At 41.6% G+C, this 27,732-nt stretch overlaps 1 protein-coding gene and 1 long non-coding RNA gene across 2 annotated transcripts in view; both read right to left on the bottom strand.

Annotated features, from left to right (window-relative positions):
• Positions 1-13,649, bottom strand: part of LOC138964788 (receptor-type tyrosine-protein phosphatase epsilon-like) — a 76,052-nt gene extending 62,403 nt beyond the window's left edge. The window contains exons 1-2 of the mRNA XM_070336835.1: positions 13,418-13,649; positions 773-910 (exon numbers count right to left, since the gene is read on the bottom strand). Coding sequence (XP_070192936.1) covers positions 773-910; positions 13,418-13,634 — 355 coding nt within the window. The 5' untranslated portion in view covers positions 13,635-13,649. The remainder of the gene's footprint in view (positions 1-772; positions 911-13,417) is intronic.
• Positions 13,650-25,119: 11,470 nt separating this feature from the next.
• Positions 25,120-27,732, bottom strand: part of LOC138964809 (uncharacterized) — a 172,502-nt gene continuing 169,889 nt past the window's right edge. The window contains exons 2-3 of the long non-coding RNA XR_011455222.1: positions 26,753-26,836; positions 25,120-25,606 (exon numbers count right to left, since the gene is read on the bottom strand). This is a non-coding gene — a long non-coding RNA (uncharacterized lncRNA). The remainder of the gene's footprint in view (positions 25,607-26,752; positions 26,837-27,732) is intronic.

Here is a 27,732-nt window from a genome sequence, read left to right as displayed (position 1 = left end):
TCTGTCAACAACCCATCAAACATCTTATAATGTCCAAAACTTTATGTACAGGCAAAACAGAAAAATGGAGATAACTCTTGGTTACTAAAGAGGAAGCGTGTAAAATTATGTTCGTATACCAAGCCTGCTTTCCGCAAACAATGTGTATGAACACAAGAATGCCTTCTTTTGTTGGTAGAAGAGCACGTAGAGGATTGGTTTAATATCCGAACTTCGATATTTGTCAACTTATAACGACTTACCCCCGGAAAACAGAACTACCACTATTTGAACTACTTGCATGAAAACCTTACGAATACATGTACACAAGTCGTTTGGTTTGTTTAAACTTACTCCTTTCACAAAGTAGATCAGACGGGTCAAATCCTGCTGCACATCCGTTAGTACATGTTCCGTTGATGTGATGACAGACATCGCTAGTGTTACAGTGACCACAGACAGAGCTGCAGTTGTTGCCATATTTGCCGGCGTCACACACTGTTTGAACACATTGTGCCCCAGCGATTAGTCATGCAGCAGCAGTCAGTGTCAAAAATATAAATGTTTGCTGCACACGATCAATTTGTCTGTCTTGGTGTCTGCGTGTGCGTCTATTTGTGTCTTTTATTATTTATTTTTTTTATCTGCGAGTCAGTTCGTTTACCTGTTTTTATGACTTTTTATCGTGATGCTGATTTGGTCTTATCGGAAACATACAGATCCAAAGCGTTGTATCGATTCTGCACTCTTGTTTAAGTTCATTTTAAAAAACAAAACTTAAATTAAGTCTTACGTTGTGTACAGTAGTCTGCCTTCCAGCCAGGCTGACATCCGCGAGGACAGTGACCTGTTACCGCGCTGCACGTGTCGCTGCCTGCACAGTTCCCGCACTGCTCAACACACTCAGCGCCGTAAAAACCATCTCGGCAACCTTTGAAACACAACACAATATACCTTGTCGATTTGTGAATGACTGGTCGTTATTGCCACAACTGCCGAACGTCAACATTTCGCTAAAAACTCACATTGACAGCAATGTGCTGTATGTTTACAAGCATCTTTACTCTGTTCCGGATTTCTACATGTACTGAATTGAACGACCAGTTTTACAGACATACAAGTGAATGCAATTACATCTCACAATTGCATGAAGTTAAAAAATAAAATAAAATAGATAAGACAAAGAACACGTAATCATTTCAATTCCAGCATTCATGTTTGTCTCCCATATATTTTATCGTGGACTTGAGAAAATAATGTAAGAGTTTTTATCAAACACCACTTGTCAATTTCAATATATCAGTGTAATTTAAATCCGCCTTCATCTGATTGCAGAAACGAGTCATCTATCCCATATCGGTCACAGCCTCTGCGACATGGCCATTAGATAGCGTCGTGTCAGCACCGTCTATACCACCCTGACCTCAGGTCAAAATGAGTTCGGCTCATTCTCTCCCTGACAGGATGCCTTGAGTTTCCTTGTCTTCTTACAAAGTCATGGAGTGCGTGTATCTGTGTTTCGATACACAGACGTTCGGAGAAACACGAACGTCAGTTCAAACCAAATGACCCCTGACACACACATTCTGATCCATGCACAAGACGTATCGATAAACGAAGCCCAAATAAGAAATAATAATAAAAGCAAAGAACATAGCAACACACACACTGGCAAGGAAACCGATTTTTTTTTTTTTTTTTTTTTTTTTCATATTTAGAGCTTTTTGTAACGTGTTATGGATGTAAGCAGATTCGCGATCGTCGATAATGATTTTTCATGGTGTTTTGTAATTTCTAAATTACAGAGGAATTTTTATTTTAGACAGTTTCAAGCGAGCTATTTTTCGCGGATGTATTTACTGTGCAAACAACTCTAAATATGGCATAAGTGTCACGTGATAATCAACCGTTTGGTTTGAGCGCTCGCTGGAGCAGACGATTTTTTTGACAGTGATGCAACAATATAATTATTACGGTCTCCTTCCGGCAGCAGTCCCAAAATTTCGACTTGTTTTGACCTTAGAACGATGTCTTTATCATAACTGTGAAGAACAGAACGGAGATCACTGTCGAAGTCGGCCAATCTGCAATCATTTTCGTCTGGCGAACACTGCTCGTGAATAACATATGAGTTGTTCTTTGCTACTGGTCACAAGTGGGGGTCAGCTCACACGGACGCATTTTTCAATACAGTCTAGGGGAGAAACTGGTCACAAAGCACCCAGTACATGCCAGAGAGATAGGAGAATCGGCACAATCAAAGAAAATACCAAAATCATTCAATAGATATGGAAATATTAAGATTTACTGTGAAAATGCCAGCAAAAATGGCGTCCAAAAACGGGAACGCACACTTGGTGCGTCTTTGAAGACTTACCTCCCGTTCTGTGTTGTTGATAATAGTCGTGTTTGTGCTGTTGTTGTTGAAATAGTATCTAATAAAACTGATGCAGTTCTTGAAATGTTGCAAATTATTGTTGTCTTTGTGAAATGCGAGAGTGTTCTGAGGCGTAATCTGCATACGGCTGATGTCCCACATAGGGTACCCCACTTCGATCAGCGTATCACTCCAAATGAGCTTCATAGCAGAAAAGCAGATACACTACCAACACACTGCATAACAGATCTACAAGTCTGAGCCAGAATCATTGAAATTTACTTTCTGTATAAAATATTGCAATCAAATTTGTTCACGATGTCCCACAAATAACGCAGGTTACCCTCGCCTTCGATTCAAAGTAACTCCAATCTGACTTAATTACAATCGAAACGCAGATGACGAACTGATTCACCACAAATTTGTGGTATTTTACACACAAATTTCAACTGTGTTGTTTCGCGATAAACAGCCATAAACAAACAAATGTGGCGCCGTCACGTCGCCTTGGAAGGAATAACGCAGGTGACCAAGGCTTGTTTCCGATACCTGTCTGATTAAAATCATCGTTTTTTCACGAATGACGGCTCTTTGGCATATCTGGTGAGTTGGAAACTGTCTATGAATGTTTCATTTAATGTCAAATGCGTACATTCTTGTCGATATTGTTACCTTTGGGCTCATAAATTAAGTCAATCGTCGTGTTGTCCGAAAGTGACTTTTGTCAGCATAGAACTTACTGTGCTTTGATCATTGACTGAGAAGAATCTTCCGATGACACTGCTTTTCACTACGCGACTGCAGATCTGCAAGGAAACTTATGGCAGGGGAAATAAGCTTAACTGAAGACGAATAAGCGGAGTAACTGTTCTTCAACGGATTGCTCTTACACTGATCTAAATATTTAGATCTTGTCGTCTGCTAGTCTGCTAGTAAGTAGTCTTCGGTCGTGTGAAAGTCACATCTATTTCGACTGTGTGCATCGATCCGTGTAGTGAAATGTTGATCTTTGATGATTTGGCAACATAACTTCGCTAAATGTGCTTCGAGTGTATCTCCCCGTCAACCGCATTTGAAAACGTCTTTTAACAAGACCATGTTTCGACAGCCCAGACGGGGAGGATCCTCGATAGCTCACAGGGTATATAATGTTTTCCGCCGTTTTTTGAAGAATCCTTTCAAATTTGCTATTCCAAAAGTACCTTATGACACGACTCGAGTGGCAAAGAACATTCTCTGCAATTCCTGTCTCAGTCCGTGCAGCCGTTTCGGGTCCTATCGTCATCATACAAACATACACACAGACACACAAGAACCAGATTTAAAAGTTAGATAATGTAGGAACCATGTGAACCAGTGACTTTTTCTTATGTACAACAGATACTACAGTATTTCTGCTTTATGAAAAGCAATATTTCAAAAACAAAACTAGAGATTTGAATTTTGACCACTTTTCCCCCTTTCTGTCACCAGTACTGAAGAACAACTCATATGGGAGATCACTCTGTATTCTGGTTTTGATAGATTCACGTAGGACTGTCGCGTCCGGTCAGAGAGACAACTGGCGATAGCCGTGGAGCAAGGATTATCAGAATGCGTCTATACATGCAGTGACACTGTCAGGAACTACGTCGGCACAACCTGTTCACGCACTTCGGCAACAATAGATTGCGCTCTATAAATAATTATCGATCCTGATATTCATTGCGATACTTGTTTCACTTTTTTGCGTGTGGGTGAGTGAGTGTGGGAGCGTGTTTGCATGTTTGTACGCGCTTGTGATCAGGCTTCGCCAATACGGGAAAACTGAGACGCTTTGACGCTTTGACATTGTCATTAGCTAATAAAAGCCTTATAGACAAGGTAAAACAAACATTTCTGCATCATTCATAAAAGGGGTAAAAGGACGAATGAACAAGACATTAATAACAACAAAAACATAGTACACTAGTTTATGAGTACGAACAAACAAACACACCGGCACGAAAGCCATAGGTAAACAAAAATATCTAAGACTAAGGGTAAAAAGCAAGGTATAGTATGTACACACAAAAGAAAATCCAACAGTTAACACACACTCATAAAACCAATCAATCTGCAGACCACAAATATTTAAAACCAATAAACCACAAGTCGGCGTTACCCTCGCGTGACTAGGAGGGGAACATGTCTAAATACATATCTATACAAAAACAACAATGGCTGCAGACGAAAACACACACACACACACACACACACACACACACACACACACACACACACACACACACACACACACACACACGCTTATATAGACTACACCCGCACACGTGTAAATCCACGCGTATTATTATTATATGAAGTCTTATATCGGGCGCGTATCTCCAGACTCGGACTCAAGGCGCAGGGATTTATTTATGCCGTGTGAGATGGAATTTTTTACACAATCCATCGACCAGCAGATCGCAGCCATTTCGGCGCATATTTACTTTTCACGGCCTATTATTCCAAGTCACACGGGTATTTGGTGGACATTTTTATTTTATTTATGCCCATACATTTTTGCCAGGAAAGACCCTTTTGTTAATCCTGGGATCTTTAACGTGCACACCCCAATGTAGTGTGCACGAAGGGACCTCGGTTTTTCGTCTCATCCGAAAGACTAGCACTTGAACCCACCACCTGGGTTAGGAAAGGGGGGAGAAAATTGCTAACGCCCAGACCCAGGGTCGAACTCGCAACCTCTCGCTTCCGAGCGCAAGTGCGTTACCACTCGGCCACCCAGTCCCTACATGTACACGCAACCCGATTTAAATGAGAAGACCATCCAGTCCAACATATGCGTACGTAAAAATTACATTATACATCATTTCAGCTTGACTCATCTAGTTTCTTTTTGCGCATGTTTAGTGCCTTAGAAATAAATTGTGCAGTTGGTTCGAGTACACTTTCTTCATCCATGGCTAGGATACGGGTTACATCTTCCATTGAGGCTGGTTCAGAACAACTTTTTAACACGTTACACTTTGCACGGGTATCAGCATAGGCTGTACAGTGGTAAAGAAAGTGTACCTCGTCTTCACAGCCTCCATCACACATCGGGCATGCACTGTCGCGTGCCTGTTGTATTAAAAACCACTGAGCATTGCTCCTCAGCCCACAGGCTCTTAACCGAAATCTAGCAAGCGCATCTCTTTTCCATTTGTTTGCTATACATAATATGTACTTCTCAGGGTGAAAAACGCTTTTAAAAGAATAAAACCATCGGTACTTCTTGTTAGTCTCCATTTCCCAATGCCAGTTTTGTTTATACATACAAATCAGTCGATCTTTAAACAGGGAAACAAAACCTTTATCGTAGCCAACCCGTCGCACCAGCCAAACAATGCGCCAAACCCGTTTTCAGTTAACACCTTCTTAACTTTGGAAACCCAGTTGTGCTTGCCAGATTCATGTTGCAAAAGGAGCATTTCATAGGTCTGTTTGCAAATTCTGGTTTGCGGAAGTCTTGTTAACTTAAGCCAATATTTCACACATTTGACAACAGTTCTTATGAAAAGTGGGTATCTGCCTATTTCCCCGTACGCCATTGTATTTGAGGAATGCAGCGGAACATTTAAAAACCTTTTGATAGCAAAAGTGTGATCTTGCTCAATTGGCTTGACGCCCTCTAGCCCCCAAACTTCGGCTGCGTATGTTAAAATGGGTTCTACCTGCACATCAAACATCTTCCAAAACACCAATGGATCAGCAACATTCAGTTTTCTCATTGTTCTCTGTATCTCAATGACTGCTTTCTTTCCCTTTCTGGACATCTCACTCAAAGCAACATTTACACTCAGTTTTGTAGTAAACAACATGCCGAGGTATTTGTACGAGTTGGTTACTCGGACTGCCTCGCCACCACAGGACCATTTCTCGTGAGCTGCAAGGTGGCCTCCCATACGGAACACCATGACATCAGTTTTATCCAAGTTAACTGATAAGCACAGGCGATCTCTTTTCTTTTTAAATTCTTCAGTTGGTTTTCTAAACCTATGACAGAATTAGACATCAAAACAACATCGTCAGCGAAAAGTAGCAAGAATATCTCCGTCGCACCAGTTATCAACTGTATACCATGTCTTCCCTTACAGGACACTTCTGTTGCCAGTTCATTAATAAAGAAGGAGAACATCAAAGGGCTCAATAAACATCCTTGTTTCACCCCTCTTGGGCATTCAGAATAATCAGAATAATTACATCGGTCACGCACACATGCTTTCACTGATGTGTAAAGGGCTGTTAGGGCCTTATACATTTTCCCGTTTACACCACTTTTCCTCAAAACCTCCCATAATGCATTCCTGTTCACAGAGTCAAATGCCTTCTTAAAATCTACAAAGGCTATGTACAGTTTATTATTTTTTAATAAATGCTTCAGAACAATGCCATATAACGAAAAAATATGATCAACAGTACTGTAATTTGACCTGAAGCCGGCTTGTTCTTCACATTTTTTTCTCCTCTTTCTCAGCCCACTTCGTCAATCTCTTGTTGAGAATGTGTGTATAAATACCTTGCTTACAACACTGGCCAAGGCTATGCCACGGTAATTATCCGATACATTCACGTCTCCTTTCTTATGAATTGGTATGATAATTGATCTTGACCACTCTTCAGGGAATGTTCCCGTGTCAAACAACATGTTGAACAGATCAACAAGAAAGTCCAATACTGTTTCATTGGCATGCTTCAACATTTGGCTCACAATCATATCTGGCCCAGCACTCTTTCCTACTTTTAAATTACGGATACTGTCAATCACTTCTTGCTTTGAAATGTTTTCGCTAAATAATTCATCAACTACTTCCTCCTCAACTTCATCGGTATCCTTTTATACTCTAGACACAAAACAACCTCATAAAAATGTTCGCACCACTGTTCACTTGAGATGCCATGGAAGATTGCTTTCTTTGCGTTCAATGACCGAATAGTTTGCCAAAACACTTTTGGTCCGGGTCTTTTATGGAATTTTTCAACTTGGCAAGTCTTTCTAAATCAAAATCAAGTTTCTTTCTATACAACAATTCCTTGTACTCTTTGCGTTCCTGTACATATTCTTCCCTGCATACCTCATAATTTTGCTTGTTAGCTATCTGAGCCCGTTTCAGGAACCGTTTTACGACGGCTTTCTTGCGCAGACAATCTTTGTCAAACCATTCGTTTATATCTTTTTTCTTCTTGCCAATCGTCCTAAACATACACGCAATGGAGTGCCCTCAAAAATATGTCAACACTGGAATCTAGGGCAGACCGTGCATCATGCATCAGCTGCTGGAAATCAGGTGAAGCGAGCTCGCCTTCATACTCGCTCAAAAAGCTGTCACACCAGAAAATGCGGTCTTCACAGCTTGTTGTCTCCTCGTGCACATTAATTTTACCGTCAACCCTTTCCCACACAAGTTCAACAGGTAAATGCCAAGAGTCGACACGATCGCCTTCTCGCAAGTCAAACTTTCCAGAATACAGATCTGATGACACAATGAAATAGTCAATAACACTGCTACTGTTAGGAGAAATAAACGTAAATTTTCCTTCTGAATCACTCTTGCATAAACCATTTAAAACAAGAAATTCCTCCGAGGTAGGAAAAACACCCCCGTCAAAGGGAAATAACCATTCTCACTGCCACCAACTGAGAAGGTTATTTCCCTTTGTCCTCTATAAGTCCTTGTAGAATCTTAATCCACCAATAACTCCCTAACCGTGTGTTTGACTGGTCCCAATTTTTGTAAGGACCGTCTCAGGAATGTATAGAACCTGTTCACCAAGTTTGGTGACGATCGGTCCGTTCATTCTTGAGATCTATATGCGAACACAAACAAACAAACACATGGAGCGAATCCTATACACACCCCTATACCGGGGGTGTAATAACACAGTCAAGCATAAAGTACAAGTTCAACAGGGATTTTCCAAAGCTGTTGACTGACGTGTCTTTAGAACACCTGCCTGTATCGTCCTTAGCCTCGGGCGCAAGCGGTGACATGTCTTCGAGATTTAGCTGCTCACAGCCCGTTCTTGCATTAAGGTCACCACATAACACAACATGCATGTCGTCCCTCTGAAGTATCTGCACCATACATTCCTCAAGTATTAAGAGTCCATCTGTTAACGCTAAGGTGTCGTACAAAGGTCCGTTAATAGGCACGACATATGAGGCTACCAGCAACACATCTGTTTCAGTGCCGAAAGCTGTCTTGTTTATTCTTAGAGCAACAGTATTGTCAATGTCGCTACTGACTTCCGAAACAAAGCACGACATGGATTTCCTTATTAAAAGTACGACTCCGCCTACCTCGCCGAGAAAGTTTCTTCGCAGGCGCGACACATTTGGTAAAGTCAGTAAAAATAGTACTAAAATCAAAGTCACTGTTCACAAATGTCTCTGTCAATCAGACTATGTCGAAAGAACACACGTAGCTAATAAAAGATAAATCGTCAGGAAGTTTGTTATATACATTTTCTACATTGTACGCTAGAAACTTTACATTGCCGGGATGGTCGGGTTTGTCCTATTTCTTGTTTCTTTCTGAGCGCCGCACATCTACTATCTACTATATAATACTGGTAGGGTTTTCGGTGGTTTTTCGATTCCTGTGACCAAACCGCGCGGATTTGTGCCTTCTCCTTCGGTTACTATGCCAACGTGACCCAGGAAATCGATTCCGCTAGGTCCCGACTTCCAATTTTGTCCACGAACAAAGTTTCAAGAGGTTTGTCTCGCAAATTTGAGCAGACAACAGTGAACTTTGACCTGAACTTTGACCTCGCCGAAAGAGATCTGTGATTGGTTCTTCTTCAACTTCAATACGCGTGGCCTTTTTCGCCGTGTGGACGTATCTCCTACCAAACCCCGCCGGTTTGGACCCTGTCCCTCGGTTTTCCCGTAGTAACGGATCGCGATGAAGACGATAGGCTGGGTTAGATTGACGACTTCGAAAGCGAAATGGCTTTTTGAGGCCTTTTTAACGTGAAATGTCGTAGCAGACAGAATATCCCAGCTATCCCATTGGCCGAAAGCGAACGGTTTGACTAAACACTACGCGACCGCACCTCAGACGAACCTAGCTGTGTGTTTTATTTCTCTACCCCAGACGAACCTAAAATAATAAGAAGATAGATAGATCTGTTTATCTGTTAATGGAACTCCAAAATATTCCATAGATTTGTTTACTTAATTTTTAAAAGATAAGTTCGAAACATTATCATCTGATAAGTCGCCGTATAACCTTATAGGTTCCAGCGACTAAATATTTCCCCACGGTGCAACCATAGACATGTACGTCATCATGATCTCCCCTTAATTTGACCGTTATTTTGGCTGTCTTAGTGAAATGGTAAGATATATCTCCATGTTTTTTACATGTAAGTGTTCGGAAAAAATACAGTTATAGCAGTTATGTACAAAAATAAGCAGCATATGCTCTTTTCGCCAAAGTAAAGTCCTTTTTTCTTCTGGTTTCTTATATGTGTCACAGCACACTGCAAGCTTTTAGGCGAATAGCAAGTGAGTGGTATATATATATCATCAATTTTATAGTAGGTAACGGTGTGAATTACTTGCCATGTTCATGTTCATTATACGTTTTCCATATGTGTCATTTAATTGTGTATTGCTTGATGCCATGTATGTGTGTGTGTGTGTGTGTGTGTGTACATGACTTTAAATAAGCATGGATGTGTGCACTCGATTGTGTGTGTGTGTGTGTGTGAACCATGAATATATTTTCTGTTGTTATACTATGCGTTTGAATCATTATGTATTTTAGACGTCATACCTTTTTTTCGTATCTTCACGATGGCTTTTACCCGTTTAAATTTTAATGCTTCCAACTTTCAAAGCGCTGCACGGCTGGGAAGAGATGCGCACTTTTATCACTGTTGTTCATGTAGACGTAATCATGGATTCATGCAAACGTCATTCCTGCTGTATTTTATTTTGTTTGTTTGTATAGTCGCGTGCGGTCGCGCAGTCAGACCTAAAGCGTGGCAACATTCGGACCGCTTGCTTCTGCCCAGCTTTGAATCGAGACAGCTGTCAATCTGCTGTCGCATCAACTGGCTCTACAGGTAAATCCCATTTATCAGTCTGTAAAACTTTCGTAAAGTGTTCCTAACCTTGCTGTATTCTGCCACAGGGGTTATACTATAGAGATAGAGAATTTGCAGTCTCCCCCCGCCATTTTGACGCGCATGAGGCATGTTTTAATCATGGATACACGCTGTGTGGAGTACGCTCATTTTTTTGATAATACACCAAGTTTGTTTGAGAAACAGAGAATAGTCAAAGTGCAAAACAGGGGTTCCCAGGTCTGAATATGCGTTTGAATCATTATATAATTATTTTGGACGTTTTAGATTTCCATTTCGTAAAAATCTATGACCCATGGCGCATTACATGTGGGGGGGGGGGGGGGGGGGGGTGAACGAATCTTGCTTTTTCTACTTCTCTAACCCATGGCATAGGCCATACATGTGGGGGGTTCTATTACCTGAAAACAGCATCCACACACACGCGCACACGTTCCATTGGACGTACATTTATTGTGTGTGTGTTTGTCTGTGTGTGTGTTCATGGATGCTGCACTCGATTGTGTGTGTGTGTGTGTGTGTGTGTGTTTGAGATGTCACTATCGTGTCATAACAAAACTACTATTTTGTTGGTGTTTTTTTGTGAAATAAATTTGGTTTTTCAATTTTTAATAATCTCTTTCGTTAATTTTATTAAAGTGTTAAAATGATTACAATTGTGATATTGTGTGATTTCCTTTTGCGGCGTTTGGTCACAATTACCACAGTAATCCCTCAAGTAACCAGTGCTCCACATGGATGTATTGTTGGTTTAAGTAAATATTTTTCAAAATAGCTGCTTTGTTAAATTTTGCAAGTATCAACAACACATCCCATGCGGATCTCTGGCAAGATAAATGGCTGGATCTCACGGCTCAGTCTATAGCTTTCTGTAAACAAACTATGGTCCTTCAGTTGTTTGGGGACGAGTACAAACTATCCCAGACTGAGCTATGGCAATTCCCAATCATCAAACTTGCTACAAACACTCATGGCAACAAACACCTTAACTCATTAGATCTTCGTTTAATAAGATACAAACATTGATTACATAAAGTTAAAATGATTAAATATATAAATTCACACATATCATGAAATGGCATCTCATTAATAACAAAATGTATTGAAACCCATGCTCCCCAAGAGAATATAATTCATTATATGCGGGATAATGTGCGGGGGGGGGGGGGGAGGGGTGCAAACAACATTTTCACAAGCACATAACCAACAAAATGACATCGCATGCGCAGCACACAAAGTGCGTAGCACGGGTACCACTAGTTACTGCTTAATCCTTGGCTGTTGTTGTGAGAGCGTTGTGACCTCTCACCTTCATCCCAAAAGCGGTGAAGTCCAGACTGCTGTGACCCAGTGCCACGGCTGTCACGACGCCCGTCACGTGCAAAACGCTGTGATCTGTCAGTGGACTGCTCCCGAACAGGGGAATCCCCGTGTCTCCCTCTTGGCTGCCATTGGCGTTGACCTTTGCCCCTGTTGTTATGGTCGGCTTGTCGCTCGGCTGGCTGTCTCTGCGTGGTTGGCTGCCTTGTTTCGTCTGCACCAGCATCGGCGTAGAGTCTTTGACCTTCTCTTGGTTGCACAACAAGCTTTCCTCTTTTGAAAAAAGCCACGTTTCCCTCTCTTTTGGCTTCAGCGACAATCTTGGCCTGGTTTCTCGTCAAGTCGTGCACAGCCCTCACTCCCTTCTTGAAGACTGTCTCTGTATTGTTTGTTGGTTAGGATAGACATTTTGTCTTTCCAACGACAGAACTTGACGATCATCGGTTTGGGCTGGCCATCTCTGCTTTCCCCCACTCTGTGTGCACGCGCTATGTCGTCGGGAGTCCACTTCTTTTGTCCTTCCACACTGTTGAGTACATCTGCCACAGCTTTGGCACAGGCGTCGTATAGTAGTTCTCATGTTCCTCTCTTTCGGGCACCCCATACAGACGCAAATTATCACGCCGTGAAAACTCTTCAAGTCTCTCTATTTCTGTATGAAGTTTGCTCATCTCATCTTGCACGCTACTCATAGCAGAAGAAAAGTCGGCGATAATTTCTTTGTTTTTCTGATTGGAATTGAACAGATATTCCACATCGTCTTTGTTTGAGTGAACTGCCGTTGTCAGTGTCTGGTAGTTCGACCCCAGCTTGTCACACCTTTTCTCTATTGCATCACATTTGCTTTTCACGACTGCAATATATATGATATCTGTCTTGATAGAACTCAAGTCTGTCTGTATGTGATGCATGTTGGTTTCCAGACTCTCAAACTTTTCTCCTTGTTGCTGAATGGCTTTCAAGATTTGTGCTGCCATGTCAGGAGCTATGCAAGTTTCGATGGCAGTAGGTACCGGCGTAGTTTGTTTACTCACAGTTTCAGGTTGTCTGTACTGGTTTGATTCGTTTGTTGTGTCACCTTTTCCTTCGTTATGCTTATCCGGGCCAGCAACATTTGTAGCGTCTGTGGTAGGTCCTGGATTCATTTCAACGTCGCCACAGCACAGAAAGTAGCTTGCCACAAACACAAACCAAAGAACGTCCAGTCTGCCCCTAGCGCGTATCACTTGGACACGCATTTTGACAGCGTGGCTTGCACGCTGTGCCATGAAGCCATGTGGCCGGTAGGTTGACACAAACCGGCCACAGCTGACACGAAAGCACAAGTTATGGACAGGCATTTTTCTTGATCCTCTCGATTTTTACACCAAAATGAAAAGCAATTCAATCTCTCTTTACTTATTGTAAAAAAAGTATTTGATTATATCCACAACCGCAGTAATTAGCAAAAATGTGACATGGATCATCAGAGCAACAATTTTCTGACTGCTCGCTGCGGTAAGTTCATCTCAAGCGCCGGGAAAACTGAGAGAGAGAGAGAGAGAGAGACAGACAGACAGACAGACAGACAGACAGACAGAGACAGAGAGAAAGAGAGAGAGAAAGAGAGAGAGAGAGCTGGCATACCCCATACTTGCACCTCACAGACGTTGATGATGAAAACACCGTAATATTGTTCGGACCCCGCTTCATGTTTCTGCAGCCTGACCACACGGCCAGCGATGGGCGGTGTACAGGTCACGTCAATCGTATCAGTCAGATTGTCCAGAGCGGTAACGTTGTCATCAGCCCGGGGGAAAGTGTAACACGTCTGGCTGTCCACCTCCACGTGGATTCCTGACATGCGTCGCTGGTTATAATTATCTTCAGGCAAAACGAACAGAACACATGTGGATGTAGAAATGAGGAATGTTCCATCAGTATGAGTCAGAAAAATCGTCCACGACACACGAAGCACGGTGAAGATTAACCTTGACCGCGCTTCGTGGGTAGTGGACGACCCAGAACCTCACCAAGTCGTCTTTATCTCTGAAACTCTTTGGACATTTTAATTGAGACTTCGTGTAATCTCCAATCACCTTCCCATTGCCGAACTCTTGGAAGATTTTCTTTGTAAAAAAACAACAAAAAAACGATGACGTAATTTGAACTACACAGTCCGGATGACCCATATGGAATAACGTAAGGCAATTTACGTTGAATATTCTTATTCGGATGGCGGATACTTTGTAAGGAGGTGGCAAAACTTTTATCCCAATTCAGATGGCGTGTGTCGTGTACGAACCATATAACTAACTAGATGAATACCCGCTTCGCCGGGTAGCCGGCTTCGCCGGGAAGAAGTAGAGCCAAATACCCGGCTTGAGTGGCGCACCGTACGCCGGCTTCGCCGGGTCCGAACCATGGACCCGCCAAGCTTAGGTCCCACCCAGATTCGTGGAATGGGAACAGCACGAATATGATTCAGTGGCCATAATGCCATTCCTGATCATATCATGTCGTGTTCCATCCTTGTCGACGACGCCGAATGTAACCGGGTGCCGAAACACCACAATCACCTTTGGAGGCGAAGTCCACTCAAACATGATTGAGAAATTTAGAGCTTATCTCTAAGCCCTTTTAAACTGTTTTGGCTTTTCAGAGGAAGGCCAGAACATACAGCCACGTTAAAATTAATATTAAAAGTCCTACGGTTTTGAGCCATTAAGGACTTGAGTGTTTGTCCGCTTTACATACAGCCACATCAAAGCCGCCAGACCACATCGCACACAGAACTCTACAATACACAGGTGTTGCTTACACACCCACACAAACACACACACACACACACACACAAAGAAGCCGTATATATATATATCTATATGTATAAATATATAGAGATAGATGACAGTGTATTTTTCGCGTGGCTATAAATTGATTCGACCTTTGCACTTTTACAGTGAGGACAACTTACGGGTGCAAGGAAAGCGTTCTGGACACTGCGGTGACCTTCTAAAAATAGTAACGGAACGGGAATATCCGAAGCTGCTTCTCATACCGTAGTGCACCATACGAAGGAAGGGAGGTAAACGCTGAAAACACTGGAGAAGATAAGGAAGAGTTACTGGAAATGGATCCACAATAAAACCAAAATCGGTTCGGCGCTGCTCTCTGAGAGCACGTGTTGAAATATCTCATTGAGCAGGTTGTGTTTTGGGTCTACCTGAATATGCCCACCAAATTTGAAGCAGATCCATCGAGAACTTTGGCCGCGCATGAGGAACAAACACACACACACACACACACACACACACACACACACACACACACACTCAAACACACACACACACACACAGAGAAGCCGTATATATATATATTTCTTTTCAAAATTAGATCTAACTTGTTCGCGTATCCATTTCTGGATCTGCAGGCTGGTACAGAGTTACCTCCCTTTAGGCTTTTTCAAATTTCCCTTGTTTTAACCTAATTTCTTGGTTAAAACTTGTCTAAATTTCTAAATTCTTTCTTAATAAATATCAATTCTACACTTTGGCCTTAAATCAAAGTGTTTCCCTTCACAGATATCCTCTTGGGGTTGTCAGATGAGGGTAGTCTCCCATGCCAACAGAAGCTACCATTCAGAGAATGGTTTGCTTCTTAGTTGGATACAATGGGTTGACAACTCTCGCCATCAGTACCACCTGACCACTGATGAGACACAATAGTGTCGAAACACGTGTCTGGTCTAGGTACAAATACAATGGTCCTCCTCAGGACTAGATTACCTTGCGATACGTCCCCCACAAAGGGACTTTGCTCTGTAAATCTCGGTCCCCCTTGAGGAGGGTCTGATGCTCCCAATAGGCTGTCTGTGAAGGGATACTTACTTCTCTCTCTATCTCTGCTAAGAGATTTTAACAAATCTCGGAAGAAAGTCTCTGCTGACTTTCAATTGTTTCTTTCACAATTTCTGATGTTTTATATATATATATATGTCGTATCCATTCTGTACAATTTGCGCATTATGTACAATGAGCAGCATATCTTGCACATTGTAAACAATGAGCAACAAGTTTTGCTCATTGTATACAATGAGCAAAACTGTTGCCCATTGTATACAATGAGCAAGACCATAAAGTTGCACATTGTATACAATGTGCACCGAGTGAGCAAGATTGTTGAATGGCGTTCAAGCTACACTGATATATGAATCATAGTGAATGGTTGAATGGAATATGTGAGTAAAGTGTTCAAATAACGATGTTTGTTATGTTTAAGCATTGTTTTAATTCTCATTTCGCTAAAACTATACAGTGCATTAGGAATTTAATTATTGTAAATTAATTAAACAATAAAAACAAATACAACAAATAATGTTGTTTCAACACACGCACACACACATAACATTTGTTCATAATAACGCTCACATTGTCATGTCATTGCTAATGAGAGCGTCGTTTTCACCGCCTTTCACGCTTTTGCTAATAACGCTCATGTTTTCATGTCACGCTAAAACATGGAAACAACGACAACAACGTACCACAGAGGTCACCTGCTTCTTTTTTAAGCATGATGGTTCTTGCATTTAGCAGATCGGGGGTGGCAATGAGAAGTACATTGAAGCCGAGCTTTGAAGCATTTGCATTTGTTTGTTGTGCATACTCCGAGGCAGTTACATTTAGCGTAGCCTTGGCTGTGTCCACGGCTGATTGCGATGGCGGTCTCTCTGACTGATTTCGTCTTGTTCCGGTTTTCTTCTGGAATGTCATCTTGGGTGAATAACCTGCTCTCGTTGATTTTGAACTGGTTTCGACTGAATTTCGAGGCGAGTCGTCCGTGTCTTGTCGCAATGGTGTACATTCCTCTGTCGCGGTCCACTTCAGTGATGACTCCGAGTAGGTTTCTTTGATCACCTTTGGCTCTGTCATACATCGGTATAGGTACGCGCACGCAATCATTCACATCTGCAACTTTTAACTTTTTCCTTGCCGATTCAAGCATGTGTTCTGCTGCCCGTTTTTGATTTCTTCTAACTTGGGTACGAACAGTCTGATGTTGCGATGTCCGCCGGCACAGTAAACACTGATTTGTCTCTTCGCTCGATCCTGCTCCTGTACACGAACAACGACAAGAATCACACATGACAGGCGGGGTATCCAAAATGACTCCACACACCCTGCACAGATCGTCAGTAACATTCTCACCGACACGTGCTAATGCCGACAGTACGGATAATGCAGTGGCAGGGTGATCGTCATGGATACTATCCACGTTATTTCCACCACCTAAGAGAGTGTTCGGGAGAACTTCCACACCATCGCCATGGAGGCCTTCCACACCATCGCCATGGAGGCCTTCCACACCATCGTCAGGGAGGCCTTCCACACCATCGCCATGGAGGCCTTCCACACCATCGCCATGGAGGCCTTCCACACCATCGTCAGGGAGGCCTTCCACACCATCGTCAGGGAGGCCTTCCACACCATCGCCATGGAGGCCTTCAACATCGGCACGATCCGAGTGTGCAGAATTGCACAACCGTAGGAGATTTTTTCAGATTCTGGCTTCATCGCATCGAGAATGTCTCGTGGAAAGTCTGTGTGCAGACCAACGATTCCAGCCAAACTAACAGCGCTATCGATGTGCGGTTTCACTAAAGTGGTTCCTATGCATCAATAATTTTTTTAAACAAAGTTGTTTTTAGCTGTTTTCTGCCCCTTTAATTTACAATAATTAAATTCTTAATACACTGTTTAGTTTTAGCGAAATGAGAATTAAAACAATGCTTAAACATAACAAACATCGTTATTTGAACACTTTACCATTCACTATGATTCATATATCAGTGTAGCTTGAACGCCATTCAACAATCTTGCTCACTCGGTGCACATTGTATACAATGTGCAACTTTATGGTCTTGCTCATGGTATACAATGGGCAACAGTTTTGCTCATTGTATACAATGAGCAAAACTTGTTGCTCATTGTATACAATGAGCACGATATGCTGCTCATTGTACATAATGCGCAAATTGTACAGAATGGATACGACATATAGATATATATATATAGATACTTTTTACATCGAATCCTTCTTTGGAAAGTATGGGTCGTACACGACCAACATCATCCGGACTGTGTAGCTCAACGCGTGATCCGGTGAAGTATCAATGAATGAAATATCAGAACTTGCACGCACTTCCTACAATAAGAGCACACTCACACACAAGCACACACACACACACACACACACACACTCACACCCACACACAAACACACACACACACACACCACACACACACACACACACACACACACACACACACACACACACACACACACACAGAGTATGCACATACACACAACACACTTAGTCGTTAGAGAGGTGCTTTCGGAGCTGTCTTTAAAGCATTTTGTTTGTTTGTTTGTTTGCTTAACGCCCAGCCGACCACGAAGGGCCATATCAGGGCGGTGCTGCTTTGACATAATTATAACGTGCGCCACACACAAGACAGAAGTCGCAGCACAGGCTTCATGTCTCACCCAGTCACATTATTCTGACACCGGACCAACCAGTCCTAGCACTAACCCCATAATGCCAGACACCAGGCGGAGCAGCCACTAGATTGCCAATTTTAAAGTCTTAGGTATGACCCGGCCGGGTTTCGAACCCACGACCTCCCGATCACGGGGCGGACGCCTTACCACTAGGCCACCGTGCCGGTCCTTTAAAGCATGTCCTGAATTGGACGAAGTCGGCTTCGCGTAGCTCACTGGGCGAAGCTTCCGGAACGAGAATTCGTCCCTTAAAGGCACACTCAGCTTCCCGTAAACCATCACAGACACTGTCAGGCACACAGTACAAACACCCTTTCGTTTAAACACTCACCGCTGGAGAACATCCTTGGTGCCCTCCGTATACGTAAAGAGCGAGCAATTTTCAAAGAATTTATTTTTGCGTGATCAGACAATCGGACGGCTCGTTTTGGCGCTAGACCTAACTTTTAAAATCTAAATAATAAATTGACAGCTTGTTACACAAACATTCTTAAATCATAAAAGAATTCTTTTTTCATCAAGACAAGATCAGTACAACTCGAAGTTTTGAAAGTTTAAAAAAGGTAGCCCGGAAGCGTGTCCCGCAAAACGTGTTTCTCGTAGCAGACGAATGTTCTACATGTCGCCAGTTTCTTTGAACGGTCAACCGCCACCACTCAGTTCGTGTGACTCACATCCGTTTGTTGCGTTTTAGATTCAGAGGTACACAATAACGTGCTATTGCAGATACAGCGAGTCGCATTGAAATCACAAACTGACTACTAAATTGTAAAAAAAAGGAAAGTGGATCACACGGGTTCACGATGGCTCAGGGGTTAGATAAACCTCGAAATCAGGTGTGTGGTTTACGCGAGCTAAATAGCCATTCAAACGAACTGTGTCATTTAATGCTATTCAGTAAATGCTATTGCAAGTGTGTTCGATAAGGTTAGAACTGCTTTTTTCTTGAGAAGATTTAAATTGTTCTGTAAACCATTTGGGACGGACTGGGGCTTTAATTGAACTACTTTTAGCATAACCTCGCAAAGTCCGAGGGAATGCACTCTGTTATTTCGAGTGTGATTTCTACGTCCATCTTGTATCCAAAAACATGCACTCTTCAGACAAAAAGAACAACTTCGTCGCAAAGCTACGGCGTAGCTTTGCTTGTCAGAACTTGCGAAGCGAAGTAGGGTACAAAGACCTTTGCCACAGCTGCCGGTTTTTGGTATAAATACTTTGCTAAGCTTCACCAAGTCGACTTCGTGCTCAATTAAGGACGGAATTTAAAAAAAGATAATGACAGGCAGGACCTGATATTTACAGGCAGTGAATTCCAAAGTCATGCACCATATTAGAAACACTTGTTTTAAGCAAATCAATGAGGGGCCTTGGCAAAACAAGGTTATTTCTAGTGTTTGGATAATATGACGGAGATGATTTGAAGAGTTGTATAAGATAGGTTGGGGCTTCGTGATAGACGACTTGTACATAAATGAACATTTATTAAAATCTGATTCTTTAAGCTTCACATCCCTATACTTTCCATCTTTTCGATCGTAGGAAGAGATGAACTGGGCAGAATTAACTTATCAGCTCTTCGATTCGCTGGAGCGACTTCTTCAAGTGAACCTCACTACACCCGTCCCAGACTATAGAAGCATAATCCATGTGGGGTTTTATTTGGGCCTTCAAAATTAATAATGCATTGCAACTTTGATAAGAGAAATTTGATAACACATAATTAGCAATTTCCTTGCAAATTTCATTGCTGTGAGTATGCCATCTCAGATTATTATCAACAATTAGTCCCAATAAACGGTGCTCCGCTACTTGCTCAATTGGGTGCTCATTTAGGGACAGACTCGGAGTTATTTCTAAAAGTTGATGTTTTTGACGAGTGCAGATTATCATGGATTGTATCTATCATTGAGAGAGAGAGAGAGAGAGAGAGAGAGAGAGAGAGAGAGAGAGAGAGAGAGAGAGAGAGAGAGAGAGAGAGAGAGAGAGAGAGAGAGAGAGAGAGTTCTAATGATTGATTTGATTAAAACAAAACATTCTATAACAAAAGACTGTATGTTACTGATCAAAATAAATTATGAATCTGCTGTCCCATTCGCGGTCGGCAGCCCCACGTACGCTCATCTCTCACATGTGACCGCCTCTCGTCTGCAGGATCGGTCGATATATTCTACCCCCGAAATAGCACTTCTTTGCATCTTCAATGACTCCATCGTCCATTAAAATCCCAAACCGATGTCAAATACGAGCTGATTTTGTGAAATAAAGCACATTTCTACTTCCAAAATCCATCGAACAGCCATTTCCGGCGCTCGATCGCCGACATGTTCAGCTTTGAGGGTAATTTACGGGCAAATATGAACCGCTCTATGACATTTTATGCGTCGAGAAACAATGTAAGGCATCGCTGAATCTGTAGCTTACTTTAAATCCCGACGTAAATCAAACAAATCCAAGAAAACTGACAAAACGTGCCTTCAATCGTGTCAGGCCCCGCGTACACCCTCTGCCCCGCTTATGTCAGGTTATCCCCCGTCAATGCCGACGAGTCGAAGACGAGTCGCATTATACTTGTTCGAGTCTATAAATATCGGACCCTATTGCTACGATGAAAACACAATAGCGTTTATATTGCTATTCTGACATTAAATTCTGTGTTAAAATCATGTTTTTGTCAGCAACAAGTACCAGAATGGTCCATGTCGTTGATTGCAGACGACGGTTCCCTTTCCGCATGAAGCCACGGATATAACCGAACATTGAAAAACCCACGGACATGTATTACTGAGAAAACTCGAGATAACCGGATGTTTAGCTCTACGTCAATATACTAGGAATCATATGACGTCATGACGTATCATGCTTGCCTACGTAGATTGTATGTTCGAAAGTCTGACTTCTGTTGGGAATTCGCGTGGTGATTGAAGAAACGACTAAATGTTTCAGACCGGTAACTTCATTTCAACATTGCATAACACAATGGACGTTCTATGTGACAGGAGAGTTTGCTGATTTTGTGTTAAACATTGGAGAGATCGTCTGCTAGAATCAGAGATAGGTCGCTTCAGATTGCAGCTTCTGGAAATTTGCAAGGTTTGTTGACTGTCAAAGAACTGGAATTTACACGTAATGTATGTCATGTACAGTATAGTAAGCAATAGTGTAGAGCAGTGCAACCCATATGGCAGGAATGTCAAGGGTACATATTTAAATGTACAGGCAAAAATATAAAGTTAAGCTGCGAAGAGGCTCTTTTTGGGTATTTCACACGTGATATCCCCAGAGAGAAAACCTTCATAATTAATCACCTTATATTGATATCGAAAATGTGCATAAGCCAGTTTAAGTACGGAAATCCAAAAACTAACATGAAGATCTTATTTCAGAACCAAGCTCGAGTTCGAAATTTCTAGTAAAATTGAACTGTGTATAAGAATATAGATAACTAGTAGTATTGTGCTGTTAATGTAAAGTTATTTATATATGCGCTGTATGATGCTGTGCTGAAAACTGGTACTGTAATTGGTAATTTGTAAATTCTCGCCTTTGTCTATCGAGCGTTGGATTAATTAACTTGTTATGTATTGTCCCGCTGAAAATGTATTATATAACAGAATTATGGGAACAGCAACAACAACACACACACACACACACGCACACACACACACACACACACACACACACACGCACATACACGCAGACATTAGTTAAATTGTAATGTAAAAGAAAACAAAATTAAAACTTCATTAAAAAAAAAAAAAAAAAGACCAATGAAGAAGGATATGCTCACCGCCCAAAAAGAAAGAAAGAAAAAAAAAAAAAAAAAAAAAAAAAAAGACGAAAGAGGCAAAAAAGATGGGTTGAAGCAGCCTTGCATGCAACTGAGGTCGAAAAAAAAAAAAAAAAAAAAAAAAAAAAAAAAAAAGTAAGCAACAACAAAAACACACACAAAGCAAATGGCATCGTCTGTCGACTAGTCACAGAAACAAACCTGGCGAGGTATGCGTGTACTTTATACACGTGGAAGAAACCGGAACCATGCGTCTGTGTTATTGCCGATATGCTTTTGGATATTGGCAAAAATGGCTGACTTCCGTAGCGTTATGCTTTGATGATCGGAAAAGGGATGTGTGAGACCATCCAATCACAGCCCCCGAATTCCCCCACGTGTCCATCAGAATAGCTATATTCCCCCATATTGTGTGTGACAAAAAATTCTGGCTCAATATGCGGAAACAGGCTGGTAGTGTCATATTTTGCAAATGGGTTTGGAAGAACTGCTCATAATTAACATATAGCACTCTGGCCCTGTTCTTTTTTTTCGTCACTCCCAAAACCGTTATTTGTTTTGGGCGACGCAGCATTAATTTGAGAAGAAAAATAAGCTTTAGAGACAAAATATTATAAAGTGTCCGGGACAAAAGCCTTTCAATATGACGTCATGTGCGTGTTCCACATGAGGTCGATCCGCCGAACAGAGTGTAAAGTCAATGCAGGCTTGAAGCATAATTTCCTTTCAAGGAATTCCTTCGTTTTGAGCATATTTTCAGCGCCAAACACCATAAAACTATACATTTTTGGAATCAGCAAATTGATACTTTTATGTTATGTGTCTTCTTCCGACAATAAAAAAGTCGATATTTAACGGGTGTTTTTCATTTGTAAGCCCCTTTTTCAATCAAACACAACATAACTATATATTTGCGGATACAGGAGGCAATACAGAATACACTGATGTCGCCTTTGTGAGAAATATCGACTTTTAAGAAATCGACAAAATCGGTTGAATTCGAGGGAGCATTTCATTAACACATTTTTAAGGTACAAAGCTGAAATGCAGTCCCATAGTCCGCACTTAGTCAAAGATCATGTAACGACATTTTTGTTACGGCTGGTACTTGCGTGTAAATGTATGTGTGTTGTTAATACCCTATCAGAAAAATGCGTGTGCTACTCTGTTTACAAACTCCCGTCTCACACACACACACAACACTCAAACAAGGCACAAAGACTGAACACAATTTCTGCCCTTTGCCCTCGTACCTATATTTAAGCACTCACAAATATTAACCAGCAATCACAACAAAATATAAATATAATATCTCACATCCACTCAAAAGACTCTTTCATTCAATACAACATATTATCTCGAGTAGGATGAAAGGAAAGTCTCTCCCTCGACGATGTCGTCCTTGTTGACTCTCAGTTCAAGGATCACACATACTTAACTAATTCACGTGTCGACTCACAATTCAGTGGCCGCACACACTATTCTGGATTCGTCCAATCCTTTGCTACACCACTTAGCTGGTTTCCTCACTTGCTAACTCACAGTTCAGTGGTTACAAGTTTTCTGGATTCGCACAATCCTATTCCACATACACAGTTCTGTGGGTGCGCACACTCTTCTAGGTCGCACAAATCTTCGGTTTACTCACGACTCAGCGGGTCCGACACTTGCACCAAATCACACCCATGACATGGCGACATTCATGGTGATATGGGGTACACACCAGATGCAAGTTCTCCAGCGCTGCGTTACAACCCTGCGCCGACTCTACTGGTCCTGGCCGCAAGGAGGGGACGCTCCTCTTCTCACCTCGTCTACCCTTCGGTCGAGCGCGCCCTGCTCCCACCGGGATGCTGTATAGAAAGTTTATGCTACCGTAAGTTTCAATTCTAAGATAAACTTCTCCACATAATAATACTTCCATTCTTTCTCAGTAATATTCAATTATCCGTCAGCTAACTTATGCTGTTATATTATTTACACCAGCTCATTTACAAGTAACTTCATCACAACAGAACATACCACACTCTATTCAAAATGGCTGACAACAGCTCACGCTTTCCACCCATTTCACAACATGACTCCAACAGTCATTTCACACGTTAAGGTTACTGAACAAAAATACAATTCAATAAATACCTGTATTCTCACAGCATTTGAATCATACCAGATTCATTCACAGTAGCCACTAAACAGTTGACTCACTGCTCCTTGAGAAACATCTTACAACAGCGTAGAGTAAACACACCCTCTCCCGAGAGCGATTTCAGATGTTCTACCCGACTATCAAACATGGCCGCTTCAAGGTTATCATATTTTAGTCATCTCTCATTGGCCAATAGTAGCCAATGACAATACAGTTCACAAGAGTCAGCTCATTATCTCAACATGTGACACTCCTATCACGCCGTCGAGCCGTAATGACCAAAAGTATGGCTAGCCAATCTGTACACATGTGTTCAATACTTTTAACACTGAATTATGTACAAATCCATTTGTCACAATTTTCACACAAAAAAACAGTAGCCGTGAGAGTGCCGCCTCAATTTGTAGGAACGGTCAAATATGACGTCATCAAATAGCCCTATCAACAATCGTCAAATTTTTTTTCGAGCAAATGCTCTCAGAAATATCTGTACCAATTTTAATAACAATTCGTTCTGAAGTTTTTGAGAAAAGCTTTTCACACACACACAGACACACAGACATCGGGAGACAAACCTCGATCTCCGCTCTTATTAAAACATTCAGTCATTACTTGACTGAATGTAAAAATCATAAACGTCTGCTCAAAAGTGTGTTTGTGTGTGTGTGTGTGTGTGTGTGTGTGTGTGTGTGTGTGTGTGTGTGTGTGTGTGCGTGTGTGTTGAGGGTGTATGTTGGTCTAAAAAAGATGAATTGTGTTGAATTAAGATAAATACATGGTTCTGGGCCCTGTCCACTTTTAGGGTGCCATAATGTTAAAACCCCGACCCTCTCGTGCCCATCGTCCCATATAATTAATAGACGAGGGTATTTGAGCGCCTTAAGTAAAAATCTCACAGTTGTAATCACAAATAGTGTTCGATATGCTAATATGACATAAAAACCAACATCTTTATAGATGTTTCATACAAAACAAATATGTGGGTATGAATGGGTTAATGTTGTGACAAAGTAGTTTCATTATTCTTTGAGCTTGTAATGAATGTAAAGAATTGTCGAGCTACTTTCGAAAACCTGCATTTATACACCCAAACGGTAAAAAAATCTAACCTTCTCTTCTGTAGATGGTAATATTGGTGACAGTGTAGTTGCGACCCAGGTCCACACTCCATAAGGCGTCATGGTCACCAAGGCCAGTGTGGATGCAGTTGGTATTTGTCTGTGTGGTCGACCTGTATGCTGTGCTTGTTCTGCCGTTGACAGCTATACAGGCCGGAGCTGATGGGCCCTGGGAGTCACTGTATGTACTGCTGACGCTTGCCCGTTTACCAAAAGCCACATTCACTGCCGACATAGAATTAAAGATGTACTATGAGTCTATCGAAAGAGAAATTATGGGAAAGTCTTCTGGTGAATTGGACCTTAAACATTAGATTATGGACAGTACGCAGACAGCTTCAGCTGTTTCTTGAGTTGTGACCGTTGGTGGTCTTCAACATGGTTTGTCATCTTAAACAGCTGTCCTTCCTAGCCTGAATTCAGCTGACCACCTTATTACTGTGGTGTATAAAGGCAAATGTTTACGTCATGATGAATTTACCAGTGGGTTAAATATTTTTCTTCGCAAATATCGGATCACTGCTCCTTTTAGTTTTCTCTACTGTTGTGTACACGGTGGGGTATGGTACCTTGAGAAACCAAGGCACACAAACTAAGCAGTCAAAATACGTAATATTTTGCATGAAGTCTTAATGAGAACCTTCCTCGATTTATGCCAAGTTTTGAATGTCTAAGTCTATTCCTTCGTGGTCGGGCTCGGTACTTCTCAGTAGGCATTCGCCGTAACAAAATTAGGCAGATGTGTTTGAGTGCAGATCTTTGTGAGAAGGCTGTTTATTGTAAAACTATAGTTATATAATTGGAAAAGCCATTCATTCCCTTACCATAGTCAGCAAAAAGATTGATTTAACACAAGATACAGTAGAACAGATATCCCCGAAAATCATATTCCGAAAAGCAAGGTACCCATGATTAAAAAATATCAGAACATCCAAAAATCAACACATTTCCAATAACGTGTTAACCTTAACCTTAACGGATAACTTTCAGTGTGCTTCCTTGGACGTGGACGACCCAGAGCCTCACAAAAGTGTCTGTATCTCTAACACTTTTGGGAGTTATTGACTGAGACTTCGTGTAATCCTCAAACATCATAGAACCTTCATATCGACCAATTTGTAAAGGATTGTCTTTTTAAACAAACAAATGAATAATGACGTCATTTGAAATACGCAGTCCGGATGTTGGGGGGCCGTGGACGACATATGGAATTAAAGAAGGCATTTTACGGTGTGTATCCCCATTCGGATGGCGTGGGTCGTGTACGACCCATACTGTGTACGTCCAATCCTCCTAGAAAGTATCGGTCGTTCACGACCCACTACAGCTACAGAGCATGTTCTCAAACCAAGTCAATCATAAGAAACAAACCTATCGTTCCGTTAGATCCTGGAAAGATCAATCCTTCGTTCCCACACAATTGACTGCATTCAGCTGAGCATGACTGTGACTGACCTGAAGTTAACAGACGCCACACAAACATATTGGAGTTGCCTTCATACACACACACACACACACACACACACACACACACACACACACACACACACACACACACAAACACACACACACACACGCACACACACACACATACTTGCAAACACATGCACGCACATGTATATTATTCATTAAAATATGTATGCTGCACAATAAGTTCCAGAAACACCCTTTGATTTTATGTGTGTAAGTATCAGTGTGTGGGTGTTTAGATGTGCGTTTGTTTGTGTGTGTATGTAGGTCAATGTGTATTAGCGAGAGGGAGGGAGAGAGAGAGAGAGAGATAGATAGATAGAGACCGTATCAAATCAAATCAACTTAATTATCTCACATGAAGAAATTGCTGTTGTGGTGCATGGAACATAAAGACAAACGAAACCCTACAACATCAGCATTATATCTAAATATATGTTCTAAGTAATAACATTGTCCCCAAGCAAACACCTCTCTAAATACAGAATTCTCGCTGTTAAGATGTAAGACAGATATGTAAAAGAGTCGTACACAAAACTTCCATTCACTTCCGCTAAAAAAATCACAAACTACAATATCGGAATTACGTCGTTAAGATGTAAGCTTACAATATTCATAAACACCAGCACAGTCATTCAATTTCTCATTTAAAAAAGATCTCACTAATATAATCCTTACCTAAAACAGCAGCATCAGAATCACAAAAAAACATTAGTGTTTGCTTAAGAGTGTAATGGAAAAGGGAACACAAACTCTTACTAGCACTGACAGTCCTATGTTTTGGCACACGGAAACGTCGGCGCGATGGCAGTCGTTCATAATATTGGGCCAGGACATGTGTTTTGTCATTCGCAATCATACCATGGATAGGGTTTATGTGT

Source organism: Littorina saxatilis, linkage group LG4 (genome assembly GCF_037325665.1).
Source record: "Littorina saxatilis isolate snail1 linkage group LG4, US_GU_Lsax_2.0, whole genome shotgun sequence".
Taxonomy (NCBI): domain Eukaryota; kingdom Metazoa; phylum Mollusca; class Gastropoda; order Littorinimorpha; family Littorinidae; genus Littorina; species Littorina saxatilis.
Note: the sequence above shows the minus strand (reverse complement) of the source record. Positions and strands in the feature narration are given on the sequence as shown.